Below are 16,883 nucleotides of genomic sequence, written 5' to 3' on the forward strand. Positions count from 1 at the left end.
TGTGCATTAAGAAAAAGTCCATTACAATAATCTAAGGATGATAAAACCAAGGAGGTAACCAGTGTTTTGGCGGCAGCATCCGGCAGAAAAGGGATGATTTTCCTTATCATTCTGAGTTTATAATGGGCGGTGGCCGCTACTTTGTTCGCATGTGCCATGAAGTTGAGGTGGTCGTCAAAGGTTACTCCCAGGTTCCTAACCTTAGGAGTAGGACTAGGAGGGGTACCAAAGGCTAGTAGCCACCAGGTTGCAGACCAGGTCGGGGATAGGGTTCCAAAGATGACCACCTCCGTTTTATCGGAGTTGAGCTTCAGGCAGTTACCTGCCATCCACTCTCCAATAGCCGTCATTCCATTTTGGAAGCGTTCTGCCACCTCCTGCCCATCACCCTTAATAACCAACACCAATTGCGTGTCATCTGCGTATGAGATTAGGCTCATCACATATGCTTTGATAACACTAGCAAGGTCCGACACATAGATGTTAAATAGTGTCGGACTAAGGGATGAGCCTTGAGGAGCCCCACATGGTAATGACAGCTTGGCAGATTGGTATGGTCCCAGTGTGACCGCCTGTGTTCTATTGGCCAGGAAGGAGGAGAGCAAGTCTCTCGCAGTGAGCTGAACGCCCATCCTTCCGACACGGTCGACCAAGGTCTTGTGGTCGACCGTGTCGAAGGCTGCCGAGAGATCTAGTAGTACTAGTAATGCTGTCCCTCCTTGGTCACGGATGATCCTGATGTCATCTGCTGCTTTGATAAGGGCGGTTTCCGTACCATGGTACTTACGGAAACCAAACTGTGTGTCGTCAAGCAGATGATTTCTCTCTATATGCTCGGATAGCTGCTGGTTCATGGCTTTTTCCGTCACTTTAGCTAGGAAAGGGAGACTTGCTATAGGCCTGTAGTTCTTCAATTCCTCCTTATCTAGACTGGGTTTCTTGAGCAGAGGCTTGATCAGCGTGTTTTTTAAAGAATCAGGATAAGTCACAGAGCTCAGTATCGTATTACAAACATGAGTAATAATCGGAATGGTTCTGTCCAACACCATGGAGAATACTGAGGTGGGGCAGGGATCCAGAGCCGATCCCGATTTAATAGGCCTGACAATGGCCTTTATTTGATCGGTGGTTCGGGTTTTAAAACTAGTCATGATGTTTCCTGAGAACGTAAGGGGAGTGGGGGCTCTGCTAATATTAGATTTTGACGTAAAGGCTTGGTAAATATTATTTACCTTAGAGAAGAAAAACTCAGACAGTGTGTCGCAGAGTGATTGTGACGGGGACGGATTTAAATCCGGAGTGTTACCAGATAAGGTTTTGGTAATATCGTAGAGTTGCTTGCTGGAATATTTCGCTTTTTCAATTTGTTGCGAAAAAAAATGTTTTTTGGCTGCGATAATCATTGTTTTGTAAGTGGCCAATGCTTCTTTGTATTTAGTCTTGCTTTCGGTGTCATAAGTTCTGCGCCATTGCCTTTCCCTATTCCTAGCTAATTGTTTTTGGGTTCCTAACTCCTCTGTATACCACTGAGCAGTCGGTGCGCTCCTGTTCCTAGAATGGGATTTGGTGGGTACTAGGTGATTCGTGGCGCCACCAAGCCATTCATGGAATTGGCGAGTTGCGATGTTAAGTTCATTGGATAGGTCAGGACTAGTCTTGTCCAGAAGTATTTTTAGATCAGTAGGGTTTATGTTCTTCCATACTTTGAAAGAACCTGGCTTAGAAGATGAGACCTTCTTCCTTAATGATTCCTTGATGGTTAGGCCGCTAAATATGGCAAAATGATCCGTCCATGGCATGGGTAGAATGTTTGTTACGTGTAGACCCTCTACGTTGGAGAAAATACCATCCAGCGTGTGTCCTGCCTGGTGGGTAGGGGAAGTGACCAATTGTCTAAGGCCCATTATCTCTAGGTCTGATGTAAGGGCAGCGGTATCCCTATTATTTCCTTGTTCTAAGTAGAAGTTAAAGTCACCCATAACTGTCGTAGACTCTTCGATGGCTATTGACTCCGTTATGGTGCTTACGTTGGTCAGAAAGGCTGCTCTTGTCCCAGGGGGGCGATATAGAAGCACTCCCTTAAAGTTAAAAAGGGGTGTGAACTTTATATTAAAGTGCATAGCTTCACATGATGTGACGGGAATAGATGATATACGGACCTCAAACCGGTCTCTTGCTATGATGGCTAGACCCCCACCCTTTTTTCTAATCCTATCCTGTCGATAGGCTTTATAGCCAGGAGGGACTGCCGTTACGAGGTCAGGGGCTGTTTAACATTAGCGGCCATTTCTGATAAAGTAATAGAGCTCCAAAGGCCGCTCTAAGATAAACTTGAGAATTTAGCCAGAGAAGTCCATAAGATCAGTGGATCGATGGATAAAGTAAATGGTAAACTTCAAAATGAGTCGATTAGGATCCAACAGAAAGATGTTATTGCAGGCTCCATTAACTTGCTCACTGCTCCGGATAGTGAACCCAGTAATAATCCCGAGGAAGGGATCCCTATCGTTGAGGCGGTGAACGGGGGAAAAGAAGCAAATATAGCAACAGGAAAGTTAACTAATAATTATAGACCTGCCCCCCCCCCGAAGGAAAGAGTAGAGACCAAGTCAGGTCAATTTATTAGATCTGATCCCGTAAAGCCTGATGGTTTAAGAACCCCAGCTCATGTGGATAGAAAAATCGCAACAGCTGTAAACTTGCCCCCCGAATGTAGTTCCTATGTCGCAATTTTGGTTAATGTATCCAAACTCCAACTTGGCCAGGTAGAAGAACATGGTTCGCTTATGAACAAAGTAGTGTGTTGGTTGACCAACAACTGTGGCTACCCAATGGAGGGGGCAAATCAGATTTTGACAACACATAGAGGGACTGGATCGGGCCTCTTAAAAAATGCTTTGATGGCGATTGTATTATTATTAATTTCCGGTCCCCAAGGTGGGCAAACAACACTCTTAAAAACGCACATCCGCCTTCCCCCCGGGAATTTAATACCACCCTTCTTCCTTTAGGGTACTTCTATAAACATCTAATGGTGACGCAAGGAAATGGTAGTCGGCCCAGAAATGGTTCTCCGTTAGCCCACCCCCTGCTCCCTACCTTACCCAATTTTGCTATTTCAGTAGTAAACAGATACCAGGCCTTGAGTAATCTTGATACTAATGATTGACGTGAGGGGCCCATACAGTTCAGTCAGGTAGAACAGGTAAGGTAGGTACCCAAAAATTCTATAACAGGAAATAAGAACGATGACAATTCATTTAGAAAGGTCGACCTATGTATGATAGAGCAGTGTAGAATGCTACCTACAAATGTAACATAGACACCAACCACCCCTAGTGATCCAGAATGTATTCTAGCAGAATCAATTTCCGCTAGTGAAGTGGCGGGGCATGAAGCACCTCTCTGGGAAGCTTGTGTGGCCAATACAGGGAATGGGTATCAAGTTACCACCTGGAATATCTCTGGTTTTAAAAGTAAAATAGGTACACCATCATGGTCTGCCTTTATTTTGGCCCAACATGACATTATATGCCTACAGGAGACGTGGAGTATTGCACCTATTTATGTAGAGGGTTTTACCTCCCATTGGCTCCCAGCTCAGGCTTCCCACTCGGGTAGAGCAAAGGGTGGTCTTTTGATTTTGGTCTCGACCAGCTTGAACAAATGTAAGATTAAATGCTGTACCACTGTTGGTATCCATGCCCAGATTATGTGGCTGGCATCCCCCGTGGGTAAAGAGGTCATTTTGATCAATTTTTATAATAATGGGTTTAACTCTCTTCACGGGTCAGTCGTCTATGCCCTGGAAAGGAAACTTGAGAAGCTGACCAGTACCATTAGGAAATCGATAATTATTCTTTGGGTTGGCGATTTTAATGTTCAAGTATGCCCACTATCTCTGACTAAAGTCTGTGGGCATAGGAGGGGGAATCTGCCGATGACTGTTATATGCACTTCCCCCACTGTGAATATGGTATGGCTTTAAATAGTGTTATTGCTAAGCTGGATTTAGAATTACTGCACTGTTCCTCTGATAAACATAATGTTAAACGCCCTACATTCACAGGCAGAAATGCAATGTCCAATATTGATCCCAGCATGATTTCATGTAATAGTGTACATTTGTTTTCACTACCTTGGATAACGGATCAACCAACCAGTGATCATAAAAGTATTTCTCTTTATTTATTATGTTGGGGTTTTAAATATTTTACCGGTGTCTCTTATAGCCTGTGTATTGCCCCCACCAGACCGAATGGTGTCCGGATAAAATGTGCTGGCTTGGACCCATCCAAAATCCAGTATGATGTTATTATGCAATGCCAGAACAAAATCCAAGTTTGCTTAGGGGATGAGGTTGATTCACATTTGATACTCGCCAATTTCATTAGGATCAATAATACTATTGAGAGCCTATTGACGAAACCAGTCCGCGGAAATAAAAAATCTAAGGTGGGCTGGTTTAATGAGAATTGTATAACGACCTTACATCGCCTCGAACAAGCCCTGGGGTGTAACCCAAGAGACTTGGATTTAATTAAGGTTCTACGTGCAGAATATGCTTCAGCCCTAAAAGACAGGAAAGTGGAGCTTCAAGAAATAGCCTGGGAGGATTTAAGCCAGGCAGCAGACACTAAAAATAGTAAATTCTTCTGGGATACTGTTAATAGTACCTTTTTTAAGGATGATCATATACCAGAACTTAATTCCTATATTAATTGCAACTCCTGGGTAGAACATTTTTCAATTTTTTTTTAATCCAATCGATAGAGATGCACCTTCCACTTTGCCTACCCAATTCCCCACTGACTGGCCAATAATACCCCTGTCTATTAGTATAGAGGAGGTTACCGAGGGTATAATTAGTAGTAAGGGTGGTAAGGCACCGGGACCCGATGGGGTCCCGATAGACAGTTATAAAAATGAAATGGTCCTATGGCCCCCGCTTTTAACTAGAGTTTTTAATGCCGCCGTCGAGACCCAATTTCCATCATCATGGGGCCAGTCAATCATAGTGCCAATTCACAAGAAAGGAGTAAAAACCGACGTCCGTAATTACCACCCAATCTCCTTACTGGATTCCTCTATTAAGATCATGAGTAGGGTCATGCTATCAAGATTAGAAGCCAGGGTTACAGAGAAGTCGGTCCTTACACAAGTACAATATGGATTCAGAAAAGGAGTAGGCACACTAGAGCAGTGTGTCAACTTGGATCTTTTGATCGGCAAGTATACCCTAGCAAAGGAGGGTCATTTATATTTATGTTTTGCTGACCTCAGCAGTGCTTTTGATTTGGAGACCATTCTATTTTATGGCCCTTATTGTTAGAAATGGGTGCACCTACAGAGATAGTTTATTTTTTGGCAAGATTATATGGGGAGCTGTCCAGTAAGGTGTGGTACGGTTACTTAGGCGAATATACCCCCCTTTTTAAAGTTAAAAGAGGCATCCGACAGGGCTGCGTCCTAGCGCCACTACTTTTTTCATTGTTCATCAATGATGTAGACGCAGCCCTGAAATTGTTCGAGTCGGATGTGCCGAGGGTGGATTGGAACCCTATCCCAATTCTCTTGTACGCTGATGATGCTGTTTTACTCTCTCGTAGCCCCATTGGGTTACAGTGTACTATCAATAATTTTACTGCTTTTATTGCTAAAAGAAAGCTTTTGTTATGGCTTGCGGCAGGAACCCAATAACATCCAGATCTTACCATATAGAAGGCTCTAAGGTCCAGATAGTCAAAACATTTTGTTATTTGGGTATTACATTTGCAGGGAACAGGTCATGGGCTCAGGAACAGGAAAATGCTTCTTCTAAGATGTTGAAAAACATCAATGGTATTTTTAGATTTGCTGCTAAACTGGGCCATTGACGTATCAAAGATATGTTGACAATCTATAAGATACGATGTGTTACTGCAGCACTTTACGGGGCAGGTGTATGGGGACATTGCCAAGGTAATCTATTACAACAAACTGAAAACTCATTTTTAAAACGCTTGTTGTGTGTCCCTTTATCGGCGTCTACAGAACGTATTCATTGTGAAGTGGGCATTAAATATATTTCAGATCTGGCTTCATTGCGCCCTCTTCTACTATGGAAATCTATATGGTCAAAAGAGGAGACAATGTTCACCCAATCTATCATACGGGACTTATGAGAAAATGGAGAATTGTCTAAGAATACCTTGGCTTAATTATATCTCTTTGTGGTTTAAACTCTTATTTAATTGTGATATTCGGCTGGACCCTCATTATGTAGATTTTGTTGCCAGAACGGAGATAAAATTGATTCTATTAGCCCATAAAACACAGGCCCATTCCCGTGTTATCAAGAACCAATCAACCTTTATTTTTTATCTGCAACTGGATCTTAAACAGGGTTTCCAATCTTACCTGTCAGTCGTGACAAGAGCATCACATTGATTTGTGTTGGCACGCTTAAGATTGGGTACCATACATCATCCTTTTAATTTCCCAATTATGAAACAGTGCTCTGCTCAACCATGCCCATGTAATGGAGTTTCCCGACAAAGCTGCTGCCATATGTTATTATTTTGCAAAGTTTATTGTCATTTTAGAAAATTTTATTTAAAACCATTCTTTTTATATTATAATATAAGATCTACTAAAGACGCCATGAAGTTGCTCCTTAGACTAGAGGACCCAGGATTGTGTTTTTATTTAGCTACATTTCTTCTGAAATCTATCAGTATTAGGAAATTGATGATCATTGACACTTTACTGTACGATTATTAGGGCATCATGTAACTTTCTGCATTTGCACTTTTTGTACTAGAACCATATATGTTTTTGTAAATCGATAGGGTCCATACATGAATCAGGCACTCGCACTTTGTGTCTGGATTATTATGTTTATGAACCCTTATGTACCTATATTTTATTAACCTTTTAGTCTATATTTTATAATTATCATTGTATTGATTTATGATTGTACTGCTTATATGGTGGATCTATTTAACCGAATAAAAGCTTTCAAATTGGAATTGGATTTGCATCCAAACAGTAAGGGCAAGATGTCCAAACACCATATTATGTTCACAAAGTAGGGGCCCAGCTGAATTACAAAAGATATGTCTGTGCATTTATACATGTGTTGATATATTGATATCGTTTAATATTGAAAAGGGAGCTGTCTGCTTTAATGCTGCTCTGTGTAAGAATTTGCACAGTTATCCACATGATTAAGTGATTGTCTGTGTGGGTTAGAACAGCATTTGTGTTTCATTTTCTGCTGAGTTGATTTGCAATCAAATAGTTAAAGTAAACATAATTGGGCTATATCACTCAAAGTGCATAGCTGCACTTTCTGATTGGAAATTAAATAATATGTAATGTTCTCCTTAATACAACTGACCCTGGCAGTCCTTCTGGTTTGTGGAAAGCTAGTTTGCATTATTTCATTAGTATGTGCTCTTGAATGTTATTCTAAGTATTTGCAGCCAATAGAATAAACACTTTATAATTAGGTATATGGATTGTTCCCATTGAGGACTTTCATTTATTGTTAAACATGATGCTTATATTCAGAATTATCAACGTTGCATTTTTGGACTTTTTAATTAAATGGTGCTGAAAATCCTAATATTTTTTTTTAACAAACTTTTCATAGTGAAGGAAACGCTGACACACTCCTGACGAGGATTAGACTTACAAGGCACATTTTGAAAATACAGAAGTATTTTTTGAGCTTTTAGCTTATTTATGTTTAAAAGTAATGAGTTGTAAGTGCAGTATTTGACCTATTTTTGGTTGAGGTATCCCTGAGGTCACCAGGGATCACTTTCTCATTCATTGCAATTTTAAGCAGACGTTACACCCCACCATTTTCAAAGACCAACAGCCATCACTTCATATTTCATAGTCCTTCCTCCTACCCAGGTATCTCCTTAGGCATTTCAGTGAGTTGGCTGTTGTTTCATCAAATAGCGGTTCCTTGTGGAAACTCACCTACCTATAGTCATATATGTCATATTCGTCACTGGGTTTTCCTCTCAATTCGTCCACACTGTCTGATACTGTCCTATCTGGTACATTCTGAAACATAAACTGGCTTTGGTGATTTTTCATTCCGGGCTTGGTCAAGGTGCTTTATTTTTTGGCATTGTACCAACCTGGCTAAAATGCCTTAACTAATGAAACAATACATGCGGGGCTTTGGGCTATACATTGCGGGGAAATGTTGGCCTGGGCATGTGGCTTTACATAATGAGCCACTGTGAAAATAGGCAATGCCACAAGGTTTACATGCCATATCTGTGTGAAGTTAGAGCTATAAATGGTGTCTTGCACACAGACCCACCCTGGGGCAGTATTAAAACCTTTATAGTGCTCATGTATTGCTTATTGACCTCAGAAAATCCAACAGAGTTTATAAACAACTCGAAAGAAAATTAAGAACCACCTGAGGAAGCACCACAAGAAATACATACAAGGCTGCACTTAGACACTATCATTATCAAGAAAAATAGACAAAGAAAAAGGCCCTGACCCTGAGCATCGAATCTACCTCCTACAACTGCAAGGAAATGTTCGCCATTGCCAAGGAATTCACCAACCCAACAGCCACAGCCCAAACCTCCACCAACACACAATTACACTGCAACAACCTTTCTGACTTCTTCCATGAACAAATCACAAAGACCTACAGCATCCTCGAAACTCAGCAACCCCCCCCCCCATCAACCTTCCCAGCCTGGTAACCTCATCAATCCAAGACTACCAACTGACAGCATAGAACTCTCTATCCATTGAGGAAGTGCAGCAATAATGAAGACAGTCCAATCAGGGCTCCTACAGACCCCAGTCCTCACCACATCTACAGCCAGGGAAGAGCCACAATCAGTGCTGAACTCACTTTCATCATCACAACCTCCCTCACAAAAACCAACTACCAAGACACCTGGAAACATGCTGAAGTCACTGTTCTCCTCAAAAATTACCGACCGAATTGGTTAATCAATTATGAGTGTAAAGTCTTTGCTAAAATGTTAGCATCACGTTTGAATGATATAATCCCCCTTCTGATTAAGCCTGACCAATCAGGTTTCATTAAGGGCAGGCTTGCATTTGATAATTCCAGAATATTTTCTAATAGTCTTGCCCTTGGGAAAAAGTATCCTTCTCCCCTAGCAGCCTTGTCGCTTGATGCTGAGAAAGCATTTGATTGTATAAAGGTAATTATGTTTTCTGCCCTTAGAGGGTTTGGTTTTGGTCACAGATTTATTACTTTAATCAGACTGTTATATACTTAACCACGTGCCTGTGTTTTTGTTAATGGTCATTCTCCCCCCCCCCCCCCCTTTTTTTTAAACTCCACAGAGGCACTAGACAAGGCTGCCCTCTTTCTCCAATATTTTTTCTTCTCTGTTTGGAACCTTTTCTTGAGCGAATCAGATGCAATCCTGGTATTACTGGATTAAAAGTCAATTCTCAAGAAACAAAACTTTCTGCTTATGCAGATGATGTTTTAATGTGTATGTCTAATCCCTCGACTTCCCTCGATCCTTTTTTGCAAGAGTTTACGCTATTTTCCAAGGTCTCTGGTTACAAATTTAATTTTTCTAAAATCGAAATCCTACCACTAAATTCTGCTTGTTATCATTATATGTTCCACAAAACTAATTTGACATGGTGTCCCCAGAAGATTAAATATTTAGGAGTCTTGTTTTCTCCCACTGTACCTGATACACTTGTTCATAATTTCGCTGTACTAAAATCTAAACTCCAAAAATTATTATCTTTCTGGTCTCCCCTATTTTCTATCTTTTTGGGGTAGATTAGATACAATTAAAATGATGATTGTCCCTCATGTTCTTTTTAAACTTTACCATGATGTCCAATACCAAATCGGTTGTTTTTTAACGTTCTTTTTGACAAGAATTTTCTTTTCGAAATTTTGTTTCTATGTCCAATTGTACATTTATATCTAAAACCGCTATTCTTAAGAACTCCCACTATTTATTACACACCCTTTTTAACCAAGGATCTGATTCTGGTCAATCCTTTCTTGCATCTTTTATTTGGTACAATCAATGTATTGAATTTTGCAACAAATCATTTTACTTCAAACAGTGTAAGCAAAAGGGTATTTTTAATGTACATCATTTGACTTCCCATAATTCTATTTTATCCTTCCAACAATTGCAGGAGAAGTATGACCTTCCTGATTCTTGTCTCCAATAATATAATTAATTAATTCCTGTACCTCCATGCTTATTTATTAAGCAACAACTTTACACCTGATAATACACCTTTCATTCCTGTGACACCATTATACGACCTTCCTACTGACTCCACCCCTAAAGCTTCCTTCATAATTAAATATCTTTCTTCCCCTATCACTATGAGAAATAAATCTTCTATTGAATTATTATGGGAGAAAGGTGTATCCCATTCATTATCTATCCAACAATGGGACTTATTATGGAGTAAAGTATTTAAAACCCCTAAAGCTGCCAATATAACAATCTTTATTTGTTATCTATAATAGAGCTGTAATTACACATGTTTTTCTTCATAAATTGACCACTCTATTTCATCCTCCTGCTGGTCATGTCTTGCTTCTGATGGTGCTTTGAGTCATCTACTCTATTATTGTCCTAAAGTTATTGTATTTTGGATAACTATTTGGGCAAATAATTATTGATTTTATCATGTAATATTCCACTTTCTTTCCCCAAAATGTTTTTCAGTACTTTGTCTGCTGGTTTTGATAATTTATCTTCAAAACCTGTTTTATTTGACCTGTTAATCGCTCTTGCTTTTAAAGTTATTTTATTGTGTTGGAACGATAACTCTAAGTTATCTATTATGACTTGATGGGACCTTGTTTGTGATGAACATAGAATACCACCGTTTCTTCTTCTTCTTTAGCTCAGAAAATCAAATCTGACTTACTTTGGCTTCCCTTTACCACCTTCGTATCTTCAAACTCATCATTTTCCTAATACTTATTTTATTTCTTTTCTTTTCCTTCTCTTGTTTTTCTTCTTTTTTCCTTTCCTCCTCTACTGTTCATTCTGTTTGTCGCTACACTTATTTTTTCATATTCCTATGTTATTAAGGAATTTCTGGTTCAACTAGTCTTCTTGCAGGACCCTCTAGACTGCCTAGATTCAGGCCCAGCCTCGCCACATGCCTACACGTATCTACTCAGTACCTGGACACCCTCACAGGTGACAAGCAGCACTTTACAAATCCAACTTACATTACATGGTATAAAAAAACTTCAAGATGAACCGCAATACCACAACTTGCTATACAGTAATGTAAATTTCGTAAAACAAATTGCATTGCACTGTGCCAACTGAAGGGTCGTTTGTTTCCCGCCATCATGGTCTGGGAGTTTGGGGATCAAACTCCCTCAACATTTTTATATATTTAAATCATGGACATTCAAGCAAATTAGTCCAGCACTTTATTTGTGCGGATCCTAAACAACTAACAGATAACACAGGACAATACTGCTGTATATATTGACAAACAAGAAAACTTTGTTTTTTCTCAAAATGCGTGCATTTAATTACAAATCACCAAACTGTGAAGTTGTGCGACAGGTTATCTCTATATGCAAATAGTGGTACTAAATAACACAGCCAATATAAAGTCAAAAATGAGCAGAAATTGTAGGTGTTTTAAATGTATATGTTAATGTACCATCACTTTTAAAAAAGGCAGTTTCCTCAATAAACAATGTTACCGATGCCTGCATACGTCGCCTTGACAGGTGTCAACACATACACAAGACAACCATCACCTGCAGAAAGTCACTGGATTACACAAAATTCATGATAACCACCCCCCCCCCCCCCCCCCCCCCCCCCCCCCTCCCATATACACTAAGCACGTACTATGCTACGCACGCTGCCCTCGCGTGCCGGGTGCTACTTTAATACAAAGGTTACAAGTGACGCCAAAGACAGGGTTCATGGTTCATGCTTACCTGATAGGCTGCCAGGTCTCTGCAGGGTAGCACTCGCGTACAGCTCCGGATGCTTGTTGTATTGATCTGACGTGTGCACCAGGCGTTTGGTTGGAGAGAGCGTGGCGTAGGTCCCGATGGTGGAGCTGAGCTGATGGATAGGCGAGGAGGAGATGTTGGACTGGATGGTGGGCGGAGAGGTCACCCGCAATGGGGACGGTGCGAGTCCAGCAGATGAGACGACGATATTGATGGGTGAGCTGGTGCTGTAGGACTTGGCGAGTCTGCTCGGGGACTGCTTGGGGGAGGAGACCCGCTGCGTGGTGCTGTACCCCGTGCTCTCCGAGGCGGAGCCCACCCGCTGGAGCTTGGTGGGGGAGCCGCCTTGCTGCATGGACAGAGGCGAGCTCACCCTCTGCGCGGGCAGCGTGGAGCTGGAGTAGTAATGCTGGGAGTCAGGCAAGTGGAAGGCGCTCCCATGGCTTGGCACAAAGGATTCCCTTGACTGGGAGGCGGCGTGAGGCTGCGAGGACTCCGATCCGGCGGTGTTGGCCGTCCTGTTCGCCGTGCCCTGCAATCAAAGAAAGAGACGTCTCAGGAAAAAAAATGCAGATCTGCCCTCCTAAACCCCCTCCGGCTTCTGTTGGTGTACTCGTATTTAGGGAAAAAACAATTAAAGGTGATGAGCACATTTCTTGCTTGGAAATTAAAGTGGCAACTTTTTTATTTGTAGGATAAGGGAATCTATATTTTAGCAAGCGGGAAGCAACTGGCATTCTTCGCGGGCCTCACGTAAGGGAAAATAGTAAGGAAAACCTTAACCTCATACACTGAAATTGAAATACCACTTGGAATATTCACGAGCAGCTCACCCTGAAATAATACCACAACGCACCTGAAGTTTATCTGCAAAGACAGAATACAAAAAACATTTCCACCAGTTATCCCTTATAAAAAGCGCTTTCAATTTGCAGAAATATCGCAGAATCTACATTTTTTTATGACGGAGACAAAAGTGCAGCCTGCGTGAAACACAACAATATACAGGCATAACATGCTGCTCCCGGTTCTCTGCAGCCCGCCTCTGTCAGAGACGAGCGAGTGAATTTGAAAGCAGAGCCCGCCGCTGCACGGGAATGTAGCCCTCAGCACAAAGCATTGCTGCAACACGGAATGGGAGCTGTAATCGCATGAACAAGCAGAACAAAAAAAATGCCATTGCTAACCCCTCTTTAGCGAGTGGAAAAAGTTCCCGCAGCTCAGTCCTTTCACTGTATGCAGAAAAAGCCTCCCTCCCCCACCCATTGTGCCTTGATCCTGAGAGCACTTGCCTCTCGTTTCTTTACAATGGCGCACTACAAATCCCGTGACGCTTAGGGCAGAGGGTTGCATGCAGGTGGTGGGGTCGTTCAGAGCCGTAGGCCAGAGGTTGGAGCAGGAGGGGATTTTTTTTCACCTAATCTGTTCCATTGGGTTAGTTACATTTGAAATAAACGCGCTGGTTTGCCCCCGGTGTGCAAGTAGGCCCGTTGCGGCCCTGAAAGTCTGCACTGTAACCCAGAGGTTGTCCCGAGACTTTTACAGTAATTTAGAATAAAATAAGGAAACACCCCGAGCAGTTGCTCTAAATCGACATGTTCATGTTATAGATGAGCGCCTTTTTACCCAACATCCCAAGATGGGAGCACACAGACTTCTCTAGACGCAGCAATAGTATCCCAGTTCATAATGAAATCACCCTTCACAAACATCCTCTGGAAACAGCATTATAGAGTGAGAACAATCTCCCTCTCTCCGGCAATAGGCACGAACTCTAAGATGTATATGGAATTGTTACATTTATATAGCGCTTTCTACTCCAATGTGGAGAAGCGCTAGCCACAGGGCACTATACGGGTCTGCTTTTATTAAATAATTGCTCGGACACGTTGGGTAGATTTTTAAGCTTTTATTTCCCGCGTGCCTCGGGCGCATACCAACTAAAGCGCATCACCACATATCTCCCCCTCTTAGACATTACACAAAACATATATGGAAACAACAAAAGTCTGATAGAGTGGACCTAGGCTTCCACTAAGTGTCCTAGAGAACAAGTGCTAAACAGTCTTACTTGATTTCTATGTCATAGTCCTCAAAATTCTTTGGTACCTTGATCAGCCTGCCCAACCTGGTTCGTGCTCGTCTCTGGTTGCTTTCAGCGCATGGCTCATTGACCGGTGGGCCTGCTCCTACCTTCGCCTTTATTCGCTGTCCTCTTTCCGTTCCTTCGGTTCCCGGGCTGCGAGGCGTGGGTTGGTTCGTTGATTCTGCACCATCGCAGTCCTCCGGATTATACAACTCTCTGTCATTCTGGTTGCATCGTACCATCCTATCTTGCGACCATACCCTTCCGTCGTTAAGTAGGGCTGACCTAGTATACGGTTCCACTACTTGCAGAGGAGGGCAACATTTGCTGTCTCCCTTCTTCTTCAATACTGCCTGTTTCACTCTCACCCACTCGCCCTTTTCTAAGGTCACTTCCTTGACATTGTGACGTTTGTTGTAGTATTCCGTGTACAGGGCTTGTGCCTTGTCCATGTTGTGTCGCACAACTGCCGGGAACCATTTGCTTTGCACAATCAGTTGTTTCCATGCTATATTGTCCTTTGTAAAGGGGTCTCGTCCTCTGAGTATTTTGAATGGGCTATATCCAGTGTTGGCTGGGATGATGCAATATGCCCATAGCATCCTTTGCAGTTCCTTCATCCAGTCTTGTCCTGCACTTATTGCCGCTTGCACCGAGCCCATAATTACCCTGTTGAACCTCTCTGCTAGTCCGTTTCCTGCCGGATGGTACACAGGAGTGTGTTTGACTTCTATTCTGTTGCAGTCCATAAAGGCATTGCATTTTGCTGAAACGAACTGCGGCCCATTGTCACAGGTAATTACCTTTGGGATCCCTTCTTTCAGGAATGTGGAGGTGAGGAAGGAAAGTACTGCTTCTGTGTCAGCCACCTCACATATGTCCACCTCCGGCCATTTGGTGTACCTGTCCACCAAGACAATCGCGTATTTGGGAACGCCATTTGTGTCCAGTATGGGGCCCAGGATGTCCACGGAAAGCATTTCCCACGGACTGGATGGGCATGCGAACCTTCCTAGTGGCGAGCGTAGTAGGACTTGTGCCTTGTCTGCCCGACTGCAACTTTCGCACAACCTGACATGTTTTTCTACTTGGTTATCCATGGCAAGCCCACCAGTACGCTTGCTTTGCCCCGGCTTTTGTCTTCATTATTCCAAGATGTCCCTCATGTAGGATGCCCAGGAGATGATCAACCAAGGGTTGTGGAAGTACCACCTTGTCTGCTCTGAGTAGAAATACCGGATTGTCCCCGATGGATAACTCTTCCAAGACTTCCCAGAATTTCCTCAACTGGCTGTCTAGGTGCTTCCTATCTAGCCTCCCTTGTGTCACATAGGTCTTTACAGTTTTTAGAGTTTCATCATTGGTGTACGCTTCCTCCCATTCCTGCATACTGATCACCCCTTCATGGTCTTGCATGAGTGCCACCATGTAGTCTTTCCACTCTGCGGGTTCCTGTTCTGCTGCAGGTTCCATTGCGGCCGCCCGGCTCAAGTAATCCGCCACTTTGCTTTTGGTCCCGGGAATATACTCCACTTCATAGACATAATCGAGTAATCTCAGGGTCATCTTTGCTATGCTAGGGGTCGCGTGTGCATGTCCGCTAGAGGTCAGAACTCTCACCAGCAGTTTGTGGTCCGTGCGGAGTAGGAAACTCGAGCCCCACAAGAACTGCCTGAACCGTTCCATGGCCCAGACTGCAGCCAACATCTCTTTTTCTATCACTAAATTTCTCCTTGTTGGGTGCTAGGACCTTGAGGCAAAGCTGACCGTGGTGACTTCTCCTTCCTGGGATCTCTGCATTAACACCGCTCCTAGCCCCTTGTCACTTGCATCAGTGGTCAGTGTGGATAGGGCTTGGTCAAATCCTTTAAGAGGAATGGCCGCACAGATGTCCTGTTTTAGAAGATCAAACTCGGTTTGCTCCTCCTTTGCCCATTTGAAGGTGTTCTTTTCCTTCAGGAGTTGTCTCAAGTGGTGGGTTTTGGATGCAAAGTGAGGGACGAACTTGGGGTAAATTCTCTGCCATGCCTAAGAATGAGCGGATATCTTCCTTTTTCTTTGGTGTAGGCACTTCTTTGATAGCTGCTATGTTGGCTCGTTTCGGTTCTATCCCCTTTACACTAATCTCGTGGCCTAAGTATGTCTTGGATCCAACTCCAAATCTGCATTTCTCCCATTCCGCAGTGAGTACATTTTGTGCAAGTATGGTCAAAACCTTATGTAGTTTGGCATCATGATCCCTTTTCGACTTGCCCATGACAAGAATGTCGTCCTGGAAGTACTGCACACCCTCTACCTTTTGGAATAACCTGTGCATTCGTTTTTGGAATACCGCGGCGGCGCACGCCAACCCGAACAGCATCCTAAGGAATTTGTAACAGCCGAAAGGTGTGATGAACGACGTTAGGTGATTGCATGAAGGATGCAGGGCGATTTGATGGTACGCTGATGTGAGGTCCACTGTGGAGAACCACGTTACTCCCTTTGTTTTGGCTAGCATTTCGTTTATCCGGGGTAGCGGGAACTTGTTCTTGTTGAGTTCCCTCAAATCCACACACAAACATACTTTCCAATTGAGTTTCTGTGCGACCACTAATGGTGTGAGCCATTCAGCACTTTCAATGGCCTCTATGACCCCGTTTCTTTCCAGGCGTTGGAGTTCTTCCTGCACGGCTTCCCTGCTCCTGAAGGGAATGTTGTGAACCTTGTGACTCACTGGTTGCGCTCCCGCCTTAAGACATATTTTGTGTGTGAATTTCGTCATCCTCCCGATTGTTCCTTTGAAGACCTCAGGGTATTCTTCCTTCCATG

General features: G+C 42.9%; 1 protein-coding gene across 1 annotated transcript in view; it reads right to left on the reverse strand.

Moving 5' to 3' along the window:
• CTNND2 (catenin delta 2) overlaps positions 1–16,883 on the reverse strand; it is a 3,070,130-nt gene that overhangs the window by 1,639,791 nt on the left and 1,413,456 nt on the right. Inside the window, exon 7 of the mRNA XM_086965298.1 lies at positions 11,969–12,518. Coding sequence (XP_086821424.1) covers positions 11,969–12,518 — 550 coding nt within the window. The remainder of the gene's footprint in view (positions 1–11,968; positions 12,519–16,883) is intronic.

This window comes from Lissotriton vulgaris, chromosome 4_1 (assembly GCF_964263255.1).
Source record: "Lissotriton vulgaris chromosome 4_1, aLisVul1.2, whole genome shotgun sequence".
In the NCBI taxonomy this organism is placed as follows: domain Eukaryota; kingdom Metazoa; phylum Chordata; class Amphibia; order Caudata; family Salamandridae; genus Lissotriton; species Lissotriton vulgaris.